Genomic DNA, 20,913 nt, shown 5'->3' with positions numbered 1-20,913 from the left:
CACAGGAGGCTGTTCCGTGGGGTGGTTTCTAGCCCACAATTCTGACTTCCTCCCTAGAGGAAATGGAGTGACTGGCAAGAGTGGAGTCAGCCACGGCCCCGGAGGGTACGAGGGTGCGGAGTCTACACCGCCGGCTCCGGGACGCTCCTGCTAGACGGTACCCCTCAGGGTCACCCACTGTCTCTGCGCTCCATGCCCAGATCCTGATCCGGAGGGGCGGCAGACCCAGCCCCTCCCCGTGGCTGCCCTGGGGCTGCAGCTGCCTGGAGCGCCACTTGCAAGACCGCAGCGGCTTTGCCAGGACTGGCTCGGTCCCCGGATTCGCCACCAGGTCCGCCTCCTCCCTCCTCTTTCCGCACAGCCTCCGCCTCCTTCCTCTGCCTCCACCCACACCCCTTCCCGTCGGTGGGGAGCTTGGCTCCGAGCAGCGCTCAGCCCGCCGCAGCTTGGAAGTGGACTCGGGACAAGTGCTCCGCGCCTCCGCTCGAGATGGACAGCCGCTACACCAGCGCCGCGGGCATCGGGGACTTGAACCAGCTGAGTGCCGCCATCCCTGCCACACGCGTGGAGGTGTCGGTGTCCTGCAGGTGAGGACGCGGCTCGTTTCTCTTCCTTTCATTGGGGCTTGGTGGCACTTGGCTAGCGCTCCCCGTACCACGAGGCTTGTCGCTGGTGAGAAGTTGCTTGATGAGTGGGGACACTCCAGTTGTGAGACTGCCGCTAACCCCTCGCCCCCCCTCCCCAGGTCAAGTGACACAGATTTGGGGACTAGAGTGGTGGGCTTTGGGACTGAGTCTTTTTTGTTTGTTTGTTTTCTTTCTGGGAGATGCAGTGAAAGTTGGCAGAAGCTGTGACTCAGCTTCGGAACCCCAGCCGCCTCCCACTTTACAACCTTTAAGAAAAAAAAATTACAAAAAAATGAAATCAGGGCCAGGTGTTCAGTATGACGGGAACCGAAGGGTCAGTACTGCCAAAAGCGCGCGTGACAGCTACGTACACTGGCCTGGGACTCCCGCCGCCCGGTGGGATCAATTCCCGTTCCTCAGCTTTCTCTTCTCCACCCACTTCCTGGAACCATCCAACTTCCTCACCCTACATCCTTCGGGACCTTTGCCTGAAGCCTGTGTCCGTTCCAGGTTCGTTCTTCCTGGCAGGGGCTTACCTAAGAATTGAGAAGTCAGGACTGATTTTCTGCCGGCCACTAGATAAACATAAATGCTTGCAGCAACTTTCAACTCAAGGACTGCCGGTTTCAGAGCTCCTTTCCTGATGCTCAATGGGACAGATCCTCCCTAAGTCAAGCAGAGTAGCTGCGCTGCCCCAGTTTTGGAGAATTAGGTGGTCGGCTATATTAAGAATTCTAGAGTGATTGCGTACACCCAGGTGCCCATTCCTCGTTTAAGGGCTTTTCTCGGAGGAAAACTCCACATATACCCTGTGCTTGCAAATGCCTTCAAATGTTCTCAGCCTTTCTGTAGGAAAGCTTGTCTTAAATTTTAAGTCTAATAAACGGTGGTTCTCAACCTTCCTAACCCTGTGACCTTTTAATACAGTCTCTCATGTTGTGATGAATCCCCAGACAGAGATTATTTTTGTTGCTACTTTGTAATTGCAATTTTTGCTACTGTTATAAATCATAGTCTAAATATCTGTGTTTTCCGATGGCCTTAGGTGACCCCTGTGAAAGGGTTGGTCGACCTCCCAAAGGGGTAGCAAATGACCCACAGGTTGAGAACCACTGCTCCAAAGCTAAAGTATCTTGGAAATTCACATTTCAGCACCCAGTCCACCCCAGCCCTGTAGCCACATTCTTTGGGTAAGGGATAGCCCTGAGGACTACAAATGACGATTTGATTAGTCTTGAAGCTGACTGACCTCAGGCTGTGAAAGTGATAATGGTGTTCAGGACAGCTGACACATACCCTTGGCTTATTACAGTCACCCCCTTTAGTGCCCCACTGGCTCCTTCCAGTTAACAGCTGCAATTCCTAGGAGCTTGCAATTCCTAGGAGCTTCGGTTCTCCTCTGAAGCTGGCTTTGGGATTTAGAAGGAGGTTACTGCTCCCTAACACAGGAACGCGGTGGGTGGTCAGGAGTTCTCCCATATCAGCATTTTCATATCCATCATCTGTTCAGCCTCCTGCAGGCTTGGGAGGGCTCTAAACAGACAAGAACATTGCAAGCCGATTGTGATTCCTCAGGGTCATGTGGAATAGTACTGGTGGCTAGGGGTCCTGAAGTTCATTGGCTCACACCAGTTTGTTTGAGCTTTGCTCCAGGTCCAGGAAACCTTCTCCAAGGGATTATGCTTTAGCATTTTTTTAAAAAAGTTTCGAATAAGAAACAAATATTCTGAAGGAGAATCAAGTACTTAATGCCAAATATTTCTGCTAGTTTCAGGCCTGCTCTATTATTTGAGTTGTCTAGAACCAGTTGATTGTTTATTTCTTGCTAAATTCAACATAGAAACCACTTTTGGGCAAGTGTACTTGGTAAGATAGGGGTTTAAGGCAGGTTAATTTCACTTGTGTGGTGTTCAGAGCCTTGTCATGCCACCGTGGGGGATGATATGGTTTGAGCTTCAACATCAGAGTCCTGGGTGCAAATTCTGGCCTTGGAACTTAATTTTATTACCTAAGAATTGGTTCTTATTTAGTTTGTCTAAGCTTGTTCATATCTGATAATGAAGCTAATTGTGACATTTTCTTTAGAGCATTATAAGGGTTTTATGGAAGGATATGGGGAATGTACTTATCCAAGACATGGCATTCTGAGTTATGAAATAAAAACTGTGAGCTATTATTGTGATACAGTGTCTTAGCTATGATAAAAACACCATGACCAAAACAACTTGGGGTGGAAAGTGTTTATTTGGAACCTGGAGGCAGGAGCTGACACAGAGGCCATGGAGAGGTGCTGCTTACTGTCTTGCTCCCTATGGCTTGCTCAGCCTGCCTTCTTACAGATCATAGGACCACCAGCCTAGGGATGGCGCCATCTCTAATGGGCTGGGCCCTCCCTAGGATTCAGTAATTAAGAAAATGTCCTATAGCTTGCCTACAGTCGGTTCTTGGGGAGGCATTTCCTCAATTGAGGCTCCCTCCTTTTAGATAACTCTAGCTGTGTCAAGTTGACACCAGACTAGGTAGCAGATGCAGAGAATGGCACTTGGAGTTCCGTTCACAGGGTTCTATATCTCCTCTCTGTTTGAACTTTAGTAAGCCAGGTAATGAAAACAGAGCTAACTGTTCCCAGAGCACAGCTTTCCCTGGATGCTTAGCAAAAAGGTGCATACAATTGAGGGCCCCTCAGCCTTGCTGTGGGTGAGCAGGGCAAGGATTTCCCATGCCACATTGTCTGAGGGAGCTCAGGTGGCTACTGCTGCAAAAGCAGCTTACAATGGAACCTCTTTTTGATAACCTTCTTCTTCCGCTCCCCCCCCCCCCCATAATCAAAAGATTCTTTGTCACTTTGGGAAGGAGGGCAAGATAACAAATGAAGCCCAAAGCTAAATATATCTCCTTTTACTGATCAAGTATCTGAGTGTCTTTTATATATCCAGGAATTAAACTGTGCTCTGTGGGTAAGACAGATAAGCTGTCATCTCTGGAAACTTAAAACGTGACTGGCAGATAAACATCACAGAAGATACTTACGTAGGATAAAGCCTAGCAACAAGGCTTCTGCATGTGCAGGGATAGGACATTGTGGAGCAGAGAACTCAGCATACATGACAGGAAGATGGGCGTGGCTAATCTGGGAGAGATGTCAGCCTCATTTTCAGGGGCTGTGAACTTGCCTTGTTAGTGAGGAAAACCACACTCTGGATATAGGCACCTAAATGCAGAATCACAATCTCCAGGCTTCTCTTTTGCTCATTACCTTATTATTTGTGCGTTCATGTTTCTTGAAAGTCACTTGTAGAGTTTTAAAAACTTAAGTTCCCCGATGAACTGAGCTTCCCTGTAGCTGAAATGGTGCAACTTTAGTTAAGCTTGCAATTTTATTCTGAAAACACGTCACTGTGAGCTGATGCTGAAGTTCATGGAAAGAAATAATTTTCAGTAGTTAATCCCTTTCTCAGGAGCCTCCGTTTCACTATTTTGGTGATTTTTGTCATTTTCCCGGACTGAGGGGGTAGTTAGCAGTCAGAGCATGGGATGCTTCTGGTCTTCCCATGCTAGTTCTCAAGTGTTGATCCATTCCATTACTCCTGGAAGGAGGAAGGAAGCTGAAATGTTTTGAGTGTGCACGTCCTGGTAAGAATTTGAAAAGTCAGACCTAAAGATGCTTCCTTGTCTTGTCTGGCACAGCTTCTCCCATGAACTGTCTGGATGCAGTGTGAGAAACACGTGCCTACTCTCTATCCAGACCCCTGGCAAATAAATATGGCAGCAAAGTTTGACCCAGAGATGCAGTTCCAAATCACACAGGGCTATCATCCTGGTCCAAGGCATGTGGGTGTGCCATGTTGCTCTCCGTCTGGAGCCTCCCTTACCTTCGTCACTCCCCCGTCTTGATTAGAGGTTTTTTTTTTTTTTCTTTTTATCTGCTTTTAAGATTTAGGTCAAATGTCATCTTTCTTAGCCCCTTTCTTAAACTGGAGTTCTCTTCACTCCTCAAACAGATGGCACGCACCTCTATTAAGCAGGTCTATTGTAATTCTTGGGTACAATGTAAGGACCACTGGGACTCTTTCATGATGGTGGATTCTGAGTGGTCAGTAAATGTGCAATGCTAAATGAAGTCATCTGGTGTTTGTGAAGTGGAGAGGGTTTCTGTTACAGATTCCTGGGCTCCAAAGCAGGTCTACTGAGACGCAATCTCTGGGATTGTGATGCTGGACTCTCTATGTCCAGAGGTTCACATGTGCTGGTTACGTATTTGGCTATGCTGCTGCTTACATACACAGCTATGGTACTGCTTATGTACATGGTTATGATGCTGGTTATGTACAAGGTTATGATGCTGGTTATATACTCAGTAATGATGTTGGTTATATACACAGTTATGATGCTGGTTATGTACAAGGTTATGGTGCTGGTTATTCATATGGCTATGATGCAGTTACATACATCGTTATGATGCTGGTTATATACACGGATATGATTCTGGTTACATACATGGTTATGATGCTGGTTATATACAAGGTTATGATGCTGGTTATTTGCACGGTTATGATACTGGTTATGTATTCAGCTATGATAGTTATGTATATTGTTATGGTGCTCATTATATATATGGTTATAATTTTGGTTATATACACAGTTATGATGCTGGTTACACACATGGTTATGATACTGGGTTATGTATCCTAAAACCTGTAGGCTTAATGAGCAAATGACTATGATGAAGCAGAGTTTCTAACAGGTTGATTGCAATTGATTTTTCTGCTAGAATTTCTACCCACAGACAGTATAGGCTTTGGGAAATGGAGACATAATCAATTTAAATCTTTGTGAGTTTGTCTTTTAAATTAGAAAATTCATGTAGAAAATTTAAAATCTTTGAGAGACGTTTGAAGTACATTACTCAGTCGATGATTGGTTTTCAAGTCAAGGTTAGTCTTGAGCTAAGTAGGTTCAATTTCTATGCTTCATTTACAACATTTTGTTGTGGGCATGCCACTTGTGAGGTTTATTGTTTCCTCAAGGTTTATTGTTTAATCTAACACATATGGAAACAACGAGATATGATATTATTTGATGAAGCTATATATCTTGAAGGTCTTTTTTGTTTCTACTTTTATTTTAGAAAGTATCTCCCCATGTGACACTCTAGTCGAGGTTGGCTTAAAACTATTGATCCTCCTGCCTCAGCTCTGAATGCTGGGATTATAGACATGAAACAGCAGGCCAGACCTGGATTGATTTTCAATAACAACGAAGAAAAAAATAATTGGTAAAGTACAGTGCTAATATATGTTTATAAGCTGTTATTTCTCCCTGCTCAACATAACTTGTTGATATAACACACATTGCTGTCTAGATGGTGTGACCTAATTTTAGTGTCTGAGATTTTAAATTATTATTATTATTATTGTTGTTGTTGTTGTTGTTTTGGGGGTGTGGTGGGCATGAGTATTCCATGGCACATGTGTGGAAATCGAGGACACCTTGTGAATGTAGGGTTTCTCTTTCCACTATGGGTTCCGGGATTTGAACTCAGCATGTATAGCTTGTGTGCCAAGTGCTTTTACCTGTTACGCTTTCTTACTATTCCTGTGTGAGACTCTTTTAGAAGGAGCTTATGGTAGGTTATTTCTAGAACCAAGCCCTTGCCATTTCCAAGTCCTTATTTTACTCAATCCTCTCCCAAAACAATGTGAAATTTTGCTGTGGCTGATCTAGATTTTCCTCTCAACGGGAATCTAGCTGGTTTTGTTCATCCCAGAAATGAACAATGTTCTATATTAATAAAAAGCTGTACTTTTCCCGCAGTTTACTTCTGAATATGCTTGTAATATTTCTGGTAAATAGAGCTTCCAGGGGAGATGGCAAATGGATTCAATCTTGTGTGCTAACTCTGCTCACTCGTTACTGAGTGCTGGCTCCCTGGGCTGTGTCAGGGAGGATTCAGAGGGCACCGGCAGGCTTTGTGGAAAACAGTTGACTTTGGAAATGAAGTGAATCAATGCTATCTGGTGTTGCTCACTGCTACTGCTCTGCCTTAGCATCCTTGACACGCTGTCTTTTATAAGTTTGTTACAAGCAGTTTTAGCGTATTATTTTTAAACTAGCTTACAATGCACTGAGACTCCAGGGTCTGGAGCATCCTTTTGTTACTGTAATCTGCTTTCAACACTGGGCATGGTAGGGCAACATGTGGATGGCCGAGCCTGCAGGATGACTAGTTTCGTCTGTTGAATGATGACCAGGATACTTCCTCATTCCACTCAGCCATCCCCTTCCTGTCTCATTTGGATTTAGAGACTCCAGCTTTCTGAGTGCCCAAAATCCTTGCCCTGTGGCTGGCAATAAAGACTCTCATTACATATAGTTGTCCATGACATTTAGATAGGCTCACAGAGGGTGATAATTAATTGCACCTTTCTTTGAGTTCTCATATTACCTCCTTTTATTTTTTATGATTTAATATTTGGATTTTTATATGTATTTCTATATAATCAGTTTTAAAAGCACGTGTTTTACCATTGATTACTATAAAATGTGACTTTGTTCTTTGTGTGTAAACATTTTCATTACGGTAGATATTTGCTGCTTGACGGACAGGTTGAAGTGTTAATATAAATAATAAAAATATGAAACTAAACGTTTCTCACCAGTATAACTTAATGAAAGAATAATTTTTTTACCCAGTTATTATAACGTTCTGCAAATTTTTTTATGTGAAGGGACAAGAAACATATAATTTTGGTTACATTGTCTCTAATAACAGCTCAGTGAGTTTTAGAAGTGGACACTATTTCTGTATACTGACAGATAATTTGTTTCTTTAGTTAGGAATGAATGTTGAACAGAAATAGGCAATCAGTGTAACTTGCAGTGTGGCTGGTCAGACAACTCCTTTGGTCAGATGTTAAGCACAGTGGAGTGTCTATTGGGAAAGGTGAAGGAGAGAGAGTTCCTCAAGGCCCCTGGCCCGCAGTCTGCTGACTAAACAAGCTTCAGGTTCAGTGGGCGTCTCCATCTCAGACCGCAAGGTGGGAAATGACTAACATATATTCCTGATGTGGATCTCTGGCTTCTACACACACACACACACACACACACACGCACACGCACACGCGCGCACACACACACACACACACCCACCCACCAATGAGCTTGAATATGTGATATTCTATGTAACATATCTAACCAGGAAAACAAATCAGCATGTCTTAATAGTTGACTCAAGATGGACTTTGTATTGAAGAAAAATATTTCTATTAATTTACTTGTTGAACCCATGAAGTGAGAGACTCGTGGTGTTTCAAAGGAGTATGGCCAATCTCTCGAGGGAGCAATTGGTTAACACGCTTTCTTACTGCCTCAACGTACTTGTTCAATCCATTTTAATTTTGTGCCACAAAAGTGAGAACAAAAGTTTTTGAAAAGCCAAAAGTCACAGCAAGATAAAGCCTCAAGAGTAGAGCGATAGAAGGAAACAGTCCTAGAAATGAGAAAAGAGCAGATACTTATATATGATGGACTTATATATGTGTGTTAAAACAAGCAGACTTATTGCGAAACCACTGTCTATAGACTATGCCGTTTCTTCCATTTGTCTACCTAGGATGCTTTGCTGAGTTGTCTAAGATACATCTGAAGTACTTCTGAAGGATGTGACTAACTGCTCCATTGATTGTATTTAGCCCTAATTCTGCCATGCTTAATTGTATAAAGTCTTTGCAAAGGCGCAGCTCTAATGAATGGTAGAAAGTTAGGAAAACCCAAAACTTAGCATTTCTTTCTTTCAATGAGGGCGCTACATGGGTTTCATGCATGAGGACATGCCCAGCAGCTCCCAGTGCAGAGGGACTGCTGTGATTTCACCATGCAATTATTGTATGCTCGTATCATTTATTCCTCACTTGGGGAAAATGGTCTAAACCTGCTGTTTTCAACGGAATTGTCAGCGGCATTTCCTCAGAGATTTTTCAGACTGTGTATGTGCCCACTAAAAAATGTTAGTTTACATCTTCACAGGGGACTAAGTCCTTTCTGTGTTTTTTTTATATATATCCTCAGTACATTAGTAAAATTTCTGTCATTTGAGAAGTAAGCCCCCAGCTCCTGCTGCTTTACTTCCATAGCTTCCTATGGCTGACTATGATACCAATTAGCTCCAGGCCCGTCTGACCTGCAAGTGTGACTAGCGATTTTAGGCCACACAACTGGCTCTGACAATCCTAACAAGCCAGGCTCAGCTGCCCCCTCAACATGCCAGTTTAAAGAAACAAGTAATCCTGCAAAGCAGAGAAAAATGATATGTTAAGCGTGGCTGCATTGGTGAGGGAATACATAAAGATTCCAGTGAGCTCCCCACTCACACTCCAGATCTATCTTTGGGGTCTTCATGAGGTTCAGAGGTTCAGGTTCAAATACAGAGCAAGAGATAAGCTTAATAAAGCACTCCTCATCAAAATATTGTCTGCCCATCATTGACTCATGTGAGCTGTGTGGAATCTCCTTCTAGGTGTAGGGTAGAAAAGGGTAGATACTTAAGGCGATTTAACTTTTGTATACAACTCCTCAATTGCCAGTGTGGTAAGGATATTTGAATATTTTGAGTATTAGTTTGGGTTTTGTTTTGGTTTTTTTCATGTAGCATTGGTTGTTCATTAATTCACTATGTAGCCTGGCATGGCCTTGAAATCCTGGTTCTCCTGCCTCTTTCATGTCTCAAGTGTTGGGGTCTTGCCCTAACTGTTGAACTTCATCTCTTTATCTTTGTGTCTCCCATTTCCCTCCTCCACACTGCTCTTACCCAAAGCCTCCCTAGTTCCAAACCACTTCAGGTGAGCTCAATCAGGAGCAAACTGGGAGAAGTCCCTCTTCGCATCCCTCCTGTTGGAGTGTGTTGACAGTTGACACATTTCTGTCTCGGTGAAGAATTTCTAATAGATTTGATTCAACCCTTAGTTCTCCAATTTATAGTGTGTTTGTTGTACGTGTTCCACATTTCACTGGACTGCTTACAGATCTCTCCCCTTAATCAAATACAAACAAGCTAGAAGCAAGAACACGGGCATTTATATATAGTCTCTTACACTACATCCTTTCTTGGGCTTCCAGTGGACTTAGCGGTGGAAGAAACAGTTGAAAGACTATCAGATAACCATGAAATTATAAGTTCTCATTGAACCCCAACTGAATCTTATCTACCACCGTACCACGCCTATCTGATAGTCTAATATCTTGCATAGAAAGTGCTTCATGAGCTTCTTACACAAGGTTATTGAGGAAAGGAGTGCATGCCATATTATGGGGACCTGTGAGTGGAAGACAGAGGGCAGAAACAAATACAGTCTCAGCTGAGTTTTTTAAAAGTCAGTTATAAAAAGGCACGATGAAGGAAATGGGGCTGGGTGAAGGCCTTTGATGAGGTTATCCATTTACATTTTAGGGTTTGTAGAACTAATTTCACGATGGGTTTGTAGGTGCTGGGACTGAGTTTACCTGCGAGTCCTTATGATTCAGAGGTGCATTTTCACCCTGGTCACCCTCGATGACGTCATCTTAGGAAGTCATCTGTAGTTTCTATGTTGCCTGGTCCCGTGTGCTAACACTCAGACTTTGATTCCATCTTCTGTTTAAACTCTCTTGGAGAGTCTGCAAAGCTCAGATTGCCGTGAAGTACAATTTGAATTATTCATTGATTTAAACAGATTTCTGAAAATAGTTTAAAGCCTGTGGGGAACTGGGAATTTGAAAGAGAGCAAGGAGGACTTGATGGGAAGGCTTTGAGCGAAGAAAGGGAAGGGGGAAATCATGCAATTATGTTATAATCTCAAAAACTAAACTAAAAAAGATGAAGGGAAAACAATAACCTGCTAATGAGGCATTTCTGTTATAGGCTTGTGTTTTTTTTTCCAAAAATAGGCTTGATTTTTATTGGTAAAGGATGTTTGGTGACTGAGGAAACTTAAAAATCTAAGCAAATGACCCTCCTGTACAGGTTCTGTTTTGCAATGTGAAGATATTGAGCTTGCAGCGGTTAAAATTGCAGTGGATTTCCCAACAGCTAATGGACAAAGAAATTAAAAGTTGGGAAGTATGGTCATGTACTTGGAGTGCCTGGGAGGCAGCCACTGCTGAAGTGATGCTCGGGCAAGTAGTGTTTGCCTTCAGTTTTTTTGTGTGTGATGGTTTGTGGACCAGCCACAGTCATCAGAATTTGCCTCCTGGAACAGACATGCTTTGTACATTGACTCCAAGGGGAGCAGTGATCTCACAGACGACTAATTTAACAAACTACGTAAAATACACAACAGCTCATCGCCATTCAACTGCTGGCAAGTTCAAACATGGTGACTGTATTTAGAGTGGGCAGAAATAGAGATTGAGAAAAATGATATGAAATCTACATGGTCTAACATAATAAGGGGAACATGTGAGAGCAGAGAAAGAGTTCAGAGCTGGACGGTCATGGCTCTGATTACAGCTCATGTATTCAACTGGGTTCTGCTTTCTGCTTTTGTATGTAAGTGGGGTAGAAAGTTCTTCTCTTATAGTTGCTGCTCGAACTGTGTGATGTTATATCAACAAAATGTTTTGAGAGCACCTGCTACTCAGCACAGAACTCATTTGTGTTACCATTCAACCGAGGCAGGAGAACGGTGACTCACAAAATGAAGACGGTGAAAAATCAAAGATCGGCCATGTTATAGAAAAGTTCTACGTAACCATTAGAAAAATACATAGAAAACTCAAGCCAAATTGTGTTGAAAAGAATGGAACACACACACATGCACACACACACACACACACACACACACACACACAACGTGTTTTCATTCCATTGCATGTTCTGATGACTTAGATAAAATGAAGTTCTCTTTTGCTGTTGTATTTATTCCACTCCTCTTAGCAGGTTTGTTGTCCTTTGCCTTGAAATTCCTCACCTGTGGTCCAAGCAAACCCACTTCCCCACTTCCAGAAAGGTTGACCTTGGGGAGCACATTGACATGCCCTGGTGTATGGAGCCTGACCCATGGCCTTGTTGCCTGCTCCCACAGTGACTCCAGCTATTGTTGAGTGGTGTGTGGCTCTTCATTTACCAGATCCTGTGGTTCCGTGTGCCCCTTGGGGGTCATTTTCAAGTCAGCAGCTTCTTTAGTCAGATCCCCCCCCCCCATATATTCATAGGTTTTAGCCCTGTGCTCACACTGCACAGTTCCAGGCTGTGGTTGTGTGGGTCCAGTCGGAACTTGTCTTGGAGCCTGGGTTTCCAGAATGAGCTCCAATTTGGGGTGTGGGGGTGGCACATGTTCCATTTAGGTTTCTCTCATAGTCTAGCTGGGAGTCAATCATGACTTCTCACAGAGAACCCATGAACTGTCTTACCATGTTTCCATGAAGCTTCTTGGCCTTTTAAAACTTCACACAGGCACGCAGGAATTTGGAGGGCAGTGAGTGTGTTGAGCATGGGAACTGTTTATCATGGTGGCTGCCTCTCCCCAGTGCTTTTCTATTCTAGTGTGTGCTGGGCGATGGTCTAGATACTTTATGTTTATTCTCCAGAATATTCTGTGTGGAGCATTTGCACGCATCATCCTATGTTTTCTAACACATGGCTCTTGTTTTCTATCAGAGGATGGGTGAAGCACAGAGGATTTAGGGTGAACAGCCAGGAAATGCCCACGCTGGTTGGTGCTTCCCAAGTCTATGACATCATGAGAGTACTAGGCTGTTTCTTTGATGCTAAAATTCCACTTAAATCGTTCATTAATTTGATTAGGATCTTATCTCTTTAATCAGTCGCTTGATGATTATTTAGTTTCCACCAAGTGTTCTTAATTACAAGCAACAGTTATGATTATGTTGTAATAGGCATTGTACATAATATATAGTTATATAATGGAGAAGGATGCCAATGTGGGCTATTTTTTAAAACATTTCTCTGTTTTGCATTCTAGACTGTATTTCCATTTTAGGTATAGGTTGGAATATCCAAAGGAATGCACATTTTTTTAAACTGTGATGTATTGCCAATGAAAGGCTTTGAAGGCTCCTTTGACAACACATAACTCATATTCATGTCAATCCAGCTGTGGTAGGGCAGTGGCTCACATTGTAAAGGCAGTGAAGACTAACATCTGCCGTTTTTTTTGTAGAACTGGCATCTCATTTCGACTCTGGGAGACACACTCGGGTCCATCTCCATCTTGTTTTGTAACAGCATCAGTTTCGTCTCACTAGATTGCATTTTCCCCTTAAAATACACAAGCCCCTCTCTCCAGGACATTATTTTTTCCCCTAACGCTAACAAGATTTCACCATGAAATTGTGTTACCATGGCCACAAGAGTGAGCGCTCTCCCTCACCACTTTATTTGCTGTAACTCTCCCTTTCTGCTGTGGCTCAGGGTGTTTGTGCTTGTTATGCTCTCCTGATCTCTGCCGACAACATTGGATAGCCAGGCCTCTCTGTATTGGCCTCCTTTTCCTCAGTTCGCAGTGCAAATGGCTTCTTCTTAGAAAGCCTTGCTCTGAACCACCTCTGAAGGTACTTTCCCATACTCGATTTGAATATTTTTGAATATTTGAATATTTTCACTCTCCCCTCCTTCCTCTGTTTCTCTTCTACACCTCCTGCCTTCCTTCCTGTGGTGCTGAGGACAGAGCTCAGGGACCTACATACGTTGAACTCTACTGTTGTAGCCCTGTCCTCTGTTCTTAATACTACCTGAGTTATTCCTCCATCTTTGGAGATTGCATCTCTCCCTTTCTCTGTAAAGCAAACTCCTTGAAATAGGGCTTCTCCATTTCTGCATCCCACTCTTACATGGTGCCGAGACACCGGTTGATATTTAACAAATGTTCAATAGGTACAGATTGAAAGGAAGAATAAATGTAACCTTCCCCCTTGATAGCAATGCTTTAGCTTAATCTAAATGGCTTTCCCACCCATTCAGAGGTAGGCATGCTACCAACTAAGAGCGAACCCATGATGGAAATTAGGAGGGTGGGAAGTGTGGCAGATAGTCTTAGGTGCCAAGGTGATGAAGGACTCCAGGCAGCTGCTTCCTACCAAGTGCAAAGCACAGCTAGAGTGGAGATGTAGCTTAAGACTGGAGCTGGTAACTGAGCTCCAGGCAGCATTGCTGGTCTTTGTGTGGGGGAGGCAGCCTTCACCTTGAGTCTGGTCTCTAGAGCACTTACTCTTTTAGCCTCCCCGGTGCTGGCCTTGCAGGCACAAGCTACTACCGCTGGTTGTGGGGTCATTTCTGCCCTTGCTTCAGCCATGGTCAGCTGAGTGCCGGAGTCTGGAGTCCATAAGCACCCCTGTTTGTTTCATCACAGCATTCTTCGTTTTCTTTTCTTTTTTTTTCTGTTTTTTTCCTTTTTTTCTTTTTTTTAATTTATTATATTTATTAAGGATTTCTGCCTCCTCCCCGCCACCGCCTCCCATTTCCCTCCCCCTCCCCCGATCAAGTCACCCTCCCTCATCTGCTTAAGAGCAATCAGGGTTCCCTGACCTGTGGGAAGTCCAAGGACCGCCCACCTCTATCCAGGTTTAGTAAGGTGAGCATCCAAACTGCCTAGGCTCCCCCAAAGCCAGTACGTGCAGTAGGATCAAAAACCCACTGCGACTGTTCTTGAGTTCCCATTCTTCCTCATTGTCCGCTATGTTCAGCTAGTCCAAATTTATCCCATGCTTTTTCAGACCCAGGCCAGCTGGCCTTGGTGAGTTCCCGATAGAACATCCCCATTGTCTCAGTCTTTGTTTTCTGTGACAACAAAATAAGTCTTTAGTATGCTGTTTATTCAAGAGTAGTTAATCTTTGCCCATTTTACAGAAAAAACAGTGTACATCTCATATGAATCTCAGTGAGCATTCCTCATGATGAACTTTAATATATACATGGAGATGTTTGATATTTCTTCTTTTATAAAATGGTATTTTTTTTATAAAATCCTTGATAATTTTTTTTTTAGCTTAGAAGCAGGCACAGCTCTATGAGTTTGAGGTTAGTGTAGTCTACAGAGTGAGTTCCAGAGCTGCATAGTGAGATGGTGTTCTAAAAAAGTCTTTTAGCCTATGTTTTCTTTGGGATACTATTATATATTTCATTCATGTAGATCATTCTTTCTGTTTTTATAAGCATATATATTTTTCTTATTAACATCACTATGTTCCTATGTATATTTTAAATTTGATTATTCTATACTACTTTGAGTGTGCTGACAGGGCTTGTGATGTATAACCAGATGCCCACATGCTCCATGAATGATATCTGAATACAGTGGTGGCCAAAAAGGGTACATGTAGATAATTAATAGGAAACATGGAGATGTTCTGAGAATACATCCTCAGGAAAATTCACCATTGTGCAAACATCACATATAGAATTTGCTCACATTAGCTTAGATGAACTAGCCTGGACAATATGGTGTATGTATGTGTATGATGTAGCCTATTGCTCCCAGGGTGATGATGAACAAGACGACATGAAATTATTTCAAGTTCAAGAGAAAGCGTTGCAGTTTAGAGAGGCCACAGACATGGCACTCGTGGGTCTGCTGACACCCTGATTGCAGCACACTGTTTTAATACAAGTCGACTCTACAACTTAGGGCAAGAGGTTTAGTGGGTATCCAAACCAGTAACAGAATTCTTTATTTTCAAATATTGGACACCTTTGTACAACTGACTGCACCATCACATCGCCACAAAGAGTTGGGTAACTTGTGTCCTTGCCATGTTAGGAGGACAGTGGTGTCACTACAAGATAGATTTTTCAGCTCTGTGAAAATGTCGGAGGACAATTGTTGCAAACATATCCCATAGGGGATGGGATGTATTATGTGGCACCTAACTGTACTTCCAAAGGGAATAGGACAGACAGACTCTTATATAGGACTACAGGCTTGCCAGAGGCCATCCTCTTCTGGAGTCCAGCTGGGTCTACTTGCCAAAGATCAATACAGCTAGGTTCGTTAACTCTTGACCTTTGCTTTTGGACTGATAGGACAGGGAGGTCATGGGACCCTCCTCTGAGTCATCCTTCCCCAAACAGTTGTATACTGCCTTAATTGATTATGACCTTGGGGAATCTGGGAAGAACCAAAGGTTGTAGGTGGGAAGATACTGGGGGAGGGAGAGGTCTCCTTCTATGAGTCTTACAGAAAGCATCATTCTTGCTAGATGTAGACCTTCCAGTTGTTATGGGTCTGGGCTCCCTCAGAGAGTCATCATGACCATAAATAAATTTTAATAAAAAGAGGTTTTTAAATTAGATCCTGGTGTCCAATGTGGGGCCAAGACTGCATCTGAGAGCACTTCCAAGATGCAGGACTTAGCCGTATCAGTCCAAGGCCTATAAAGGCAAAAACCTTGTGATTACATGTATTCTGTCTATGTGTAGGCAGGGTTTTTATTCTAACATGTATGTCTTACAGTTGTCCTTGTCATCTTGATTACAAAGTCAGAAATGACAGTTAGCCTATCTATCTAGCAAGTCAATCTATCTAGTTACTATCTAGCAAGAAGAGGAAATGCGCTTCTAGGGTACAGCCTGTTCAAGTTAGGGCCTTATGAGTCAGAGACAATTTTTTGGTATTACAAGCATAGTAAGTTTAAGCTTCAAATGTATTGCTAACCATCATTCCCCCCACCTCTTGAGTTGTATCCTGAGTCAAATCTTTGACTCTGTGCTGGGTACCTGTTTATATTTTTAAAGCCATATAATAGTTCTTGCAGAGGGAAACTAGTTTGCTTAGGATACGGGGTGATGTATTCTCCTCTGTAATTGCTTCTCAGATGTCATTGTTAGGGCCCAGGAATGCTGGAAAAGTGTTCAAAGTCCAGGAGGGAATTTAAGCATTGGGGTGCGGGGTGTTCATCAGAAGCATCTGGTTGGTTGGTTGACCCAACTGGAGAGACCCAGTCGCAATGGCTGACTGGTTTTCACTGGCTTTCAACACATTTAGGGTTCTTTGGTTATGGAACAGTTTGTTGTCTGCAGCTGATTCATGAATGGTATTCATCAAGCTGGCTTGAAATCTGTTGGGACAGATCTAGACCAAGGACAGAAGCTAAAGTTTAGGAACTTAAAGGAAAATCTTACTTTTGGAGCTTCCCACTTAGAAATAGGCAGTAGGTGAGAACAACACACTATTGTTTGACAGGAGTACTTATCAGGAGTCCATTTGACCTGCCATGGGATCCAAGTTATGCCTTCCTGAAGTGCCTATGAATTCTTTTTATAAAAAGAGATGAAAGTTTAGGGATGTTAGCATTACTATTGCTTGTAATTTGTGTTTGAATTTGTGTTTGACATTCATGTTGTGGGAAAAGCAGTAGTCTTATGTTTTTGAGTCACAGTAAGAGCTTGAGAATCCAGAGTGCTGAAAATGTGTGTGCATGTGTGTGTGTGTGTGTGTGTGTGTGTGTGTGTGTATGCGTGTGTGTGTGCTTGACAGAGATGTCTCCAGCATAATGAGAAGCATCTTTATGTCCATACTTAGAAGACATCCAAAGGAAATCTTTTAAGTTTTGAACTTGGGACTATGATAATAGTAGTCAGTGCTTTGGCAGAGGGAGATCAATAGTTTATCAGAATTTGAAGACTGCTATATCACCCACATGGTTGCCTATTATCCCCCACCCATTGGTCTATAGGTAAAACTAGTAAGCTCATTGGGTCCCCAGGTGAGCTTTGGTGAAACCACAGCTGGCATTGTACTTGGGACTTCAGAAGGAGGGGTAGACATTGTTTTATCTGCTCCTGGGGAAGGGCTATTAGTCATACACTGTAGTGAGTCACATGGTCATGCCTTGTAAGGTGTTGCTCTAGGTTGAGAGATGCCGTAAGTCATGGGTATAACTGTTTACTGAATTCCCTAGGCTGATACTCGAATAAATCATGCCAATAGACTATGTTCTGTCATAGTTGCCTGACAGTGTTGTTTGGAGTGCTTGGAAATGACAGAAAGCTGCACGTGGATTAAAGCCACGGGGCAAGCTATATGACTGTCCGGGATCCTGCTTGCTAAAGAATGCTGTCTCATTGGCAGTGAGGTATAGTCAAAAGGCTGCCTGGCCCTTGTGTACCTCAGCATGTAATTTCTAGATCCTGAATTTTATAAAATAATAAACAGTAGAAACCTAGAAAATGTATTAACCTTTACATATTTGTCATAATTATAATTTTATTAAATTATTTTGTTGATTTAAAAAGTTTTATTACTTTATTCTCTTGCTTACTTCTTATGTGCCAAATTAAATCTTCTGCAGAACAATTTAATTTTTATCTTTCTAGTATTCATTGTGATTTTATACCCTTCTTCCTAGAATTTTTATGCTCAATAAATTGCTTACAGTTCATTTCATTTTGTTTTCATTGACACAGACTGTCAATATAACATATTGATATTAAGTATGAAAATAAAAATTAGAAATCAGTTACAAAAATTTACCCCAAATCTGTAATTTTTATGTGTATCTTTTATTTTTGTGACTCTGGATGCTTTATAGAAGAACATCTCTGAATTTCATAATTTTGTCTGGAGAATGAGTCTTGCTAATAGTTGCTACTTGTTAGGATCTTGTTGAGTGTTAAGGAAATGGCTTATGTAAGCGGTGAGCACAGCGCCAGGCTTGGCAACAGAGTAGGGGTGGTATTTGTGCTTTGGGTTCCTGTTTTGTGCTGGCCACATAGGAGGGAGTGGGCAGCGTTGAGAACAGCAGCAGGTAGGAGAGAAAGTTCCAGAAAAACAGAGTGCTGTGGGACAGTGTGAACCTAGAGCATGAGATTGGCACGGTTTGGAACCAGAGCCATGGTTTTCAACCTTCCTAATGCTGTAACCCTTCATTATAGTTCTTCACATTGTAGCGACCCCAATCATAAAATTATTCTCATTGCAGCTTTGTCCTCTAATGTAACTGTTATGAATCATAATGGAAATACCTGGTATGCAGGATATGTGACCCCTGTGAAAGAATCTTTCAGTCCCTGAAGGAGTAGTGACCCACAGCTTGAGAAACACTGAGCTAGCTGGCCAGAGATGTGAAGACACAAGGTGGTGGGTGATGAGCACTAGGGGAAACACTGTGGATTTGTGTAGGCAACGGGTTCTTCCTGGAGGGATCTTGGTGACTGTTGGGGACTGCAGACCCTCATACCCTGAATTTTCTGCAACCCCTTGCCTGTGAGTTCCTGTGCTTTCAGATGCTCTGGGCTTGAGACCCTCATGAGTTCCTGATGGCAGGGGAGTGGTTTCTGGTGGGCTTGCAGCTGAAAAATCCTGAGACCTAGGGCATGGCCATTAGTCAAGGAGAAGCCTATATAAGCCGCCCTGGAACACAATAAAATGGGCATTCTTGTTTCAAGGATGATCTCCCTCCTTCTCTCTCTCTCTCTCTCTCTCTCTCTCTCTCTCTCTCTCTCTCTCTCTCTCTCTGTGTGTGTGTGTGTGTGTGTTTCAGTCTCCAGCCCCTTACCTGACTCACAAACCATTCTATGGTGTAGGCACCACAGGTGACTGCATTTGTGAGGTGAGAGGCTACAAATCCAATGAAGAGACACGATGTGTGGAAAGTAGCTGAGGTGCGGCCAGGGTGGTGGATGCTCCAGGGCTGAGGGAAGGAGCAGAGGCTGGGAAATTTTTCTGTTAGTTATATGAGATTTTTCACACATTTGTGTATTTCAGGAACAGGCTTTCATTTTTTGGCAGTTCTGGATCCCAAGAATCTCTAATCAATGTGGCTGGGTTGTAGTTCTGTGGGGAGAGTCACTCTCTTCCTGATTCTCTTTCTGAGTCTGTTCTTTGAGCTTGAAATATCTCAGCAAGCCATCTTACCAAACTTAACTTTTGGCTAATCTAATCTTCAAGAACAGAAATTGCGAATCTGTCTACATAGAGGTCACGGGGCCTTTTGAACTCTCTGTTAGGGTCTATATTTCCTGTTCCTTCCTCTTAGAAGGATATCTGTCCCACCCAAGCATCCAGAATAATTTCCTCAATGAAATTCATGACTTAGATCTGTAAAGACTGCCCCCCTCCTCTCAGATAAGGCTACATTCCCCGTTCCGAGGAACTAGAACCAGGCATCTTTAGGATAGCTCTTTCATTGAGATGGGAATATGGAAGCTCCATCTGTATGCCGTATGCTTTGAATACTACTAGCTAATAAAGAAGCTGTTTTGGGCCTGTTGGTAGGGCAGAACTTAGGTAGGCAGGGAAAACTCAAGTTGAATGCAGAGAGAGAGAAGCCAGAGTCAGAGAGAAGCCATGGAGCCACTGCAGGAGATGGATGCGATGAAACTTTGCCAGTAGGGCACAACCTTGTGACCTCGTGGTGACACACAGATTAATGGAGATGGGTTAAATTAAGATATAAGTGTTAGCCAATAAGAAGTTATAGCTAATGGGCCAAGCAGTGATTTAATTAACACAGTTTCTGTGTGATTATTTCGGGGCTAAGCAGCCAGGAACAAAGAAGCAGTCTCCTCACTACAGGAGCTATGTAATTTCAGAAGGAAAGTGGACTCCTAGTTGATGATTATAACCCTGGGATTTCAGGTTTTAAGAAGACCCATTCGTTGGTGACATTTTGTCAGTTTGACACAAACAGACTCTCAGTTGAGGAATTGCCTCCATCAGATTGGGGCATTTTCTTGATTAATGATTGGTGTGAGACGGCCCAGCCCCTGTGGGTGGTACCATCCCTGGATAGGTGGTCCAGAGTTGTATAAAGTGCTTACTGAGCAAGCCATGAGAAGCACACTGTTAAGCTGCACTAGTTCTTCCACATCCTCTGCTTCAGGTTCTTCCTCCAGCTTCCTGCCTTGGTTCCCCCTAATCGTGACCTGTAAGTTGAACTCAAGTGTTTTTTCCACAATTGCTTTCAGTCATGGTTTTAGCCCAGCAATAGAAACCAGACTAGAACATATATGGTCTCCTTTCAAATTGCTGTATTAATATTATTATTGTTATCTTTATTTCTTACCATCACCTTTAAAATTGGTTATGTTTCTCTTCTGTGCCTGGAATCAGACGTTTTGCCTTCCACCATTTCTCCTGAAAAGTTGCCTCTGAATTAACTTTGCTTCATGCCTTTGCTTCTTCAGACCTTTCCTTATTATCTCGTTTACCAGAATTTTGATATGTAAATTTCTTTGTGACATATAGATTGATTAGTAATTTCCAAAAGTGGCATTTATAGTAGAGTGCTTCAGAAGAAATATTAAAATATTTTTAATATTTTCATTCTTAATTCTTTTCTTAAGTATCTTTGGATG

At 42.8% G+C, this 20,913-nt stretch overlaps 1 protein-coding gene across 1 annotated transcript in view; it reads left to right on the top strand.

Moving 5' to 3' along the window:
• The first annotated feature begins 215 nt into the window (after positions 1–215).
• Positions 216–20,913, top strand: part of Cpne8 (copine 8) — a 183,722-nt gene continuing 163,024 nt past the window's right edge. Inside the window, exon 1 of the mRNA XM_075960372.1 lies at positions 216–587. Coding sequence (XP_075816487.1) covers positions 490–587 — 98 coding nt within the window. The 5' untranslated portion in view covers positions 216–489. The remainder of the gene's footprint in view (positions 588–20,913) is intronic.

The sequence above is a fragment of the Microtus pennsylvanicus genome, chromosome 2, assembly GCF_037038515.1.
Source record: "Microtus pennsylvanicus isolate mMicPen1 chromosome 2, mMicPen1.hap1, whole genome shotgun sequence".
In the NCBI taxonomy this organism is placed as follows: Eukaryota; Metazoa; Chordata; class Mammalia; order Rodentia; family Cricetidae; genus Microtus; species Microtus pennsylvanicus.
This window is presented reverse-complemented; position numbering and strand designations above follow the sequence as displayed.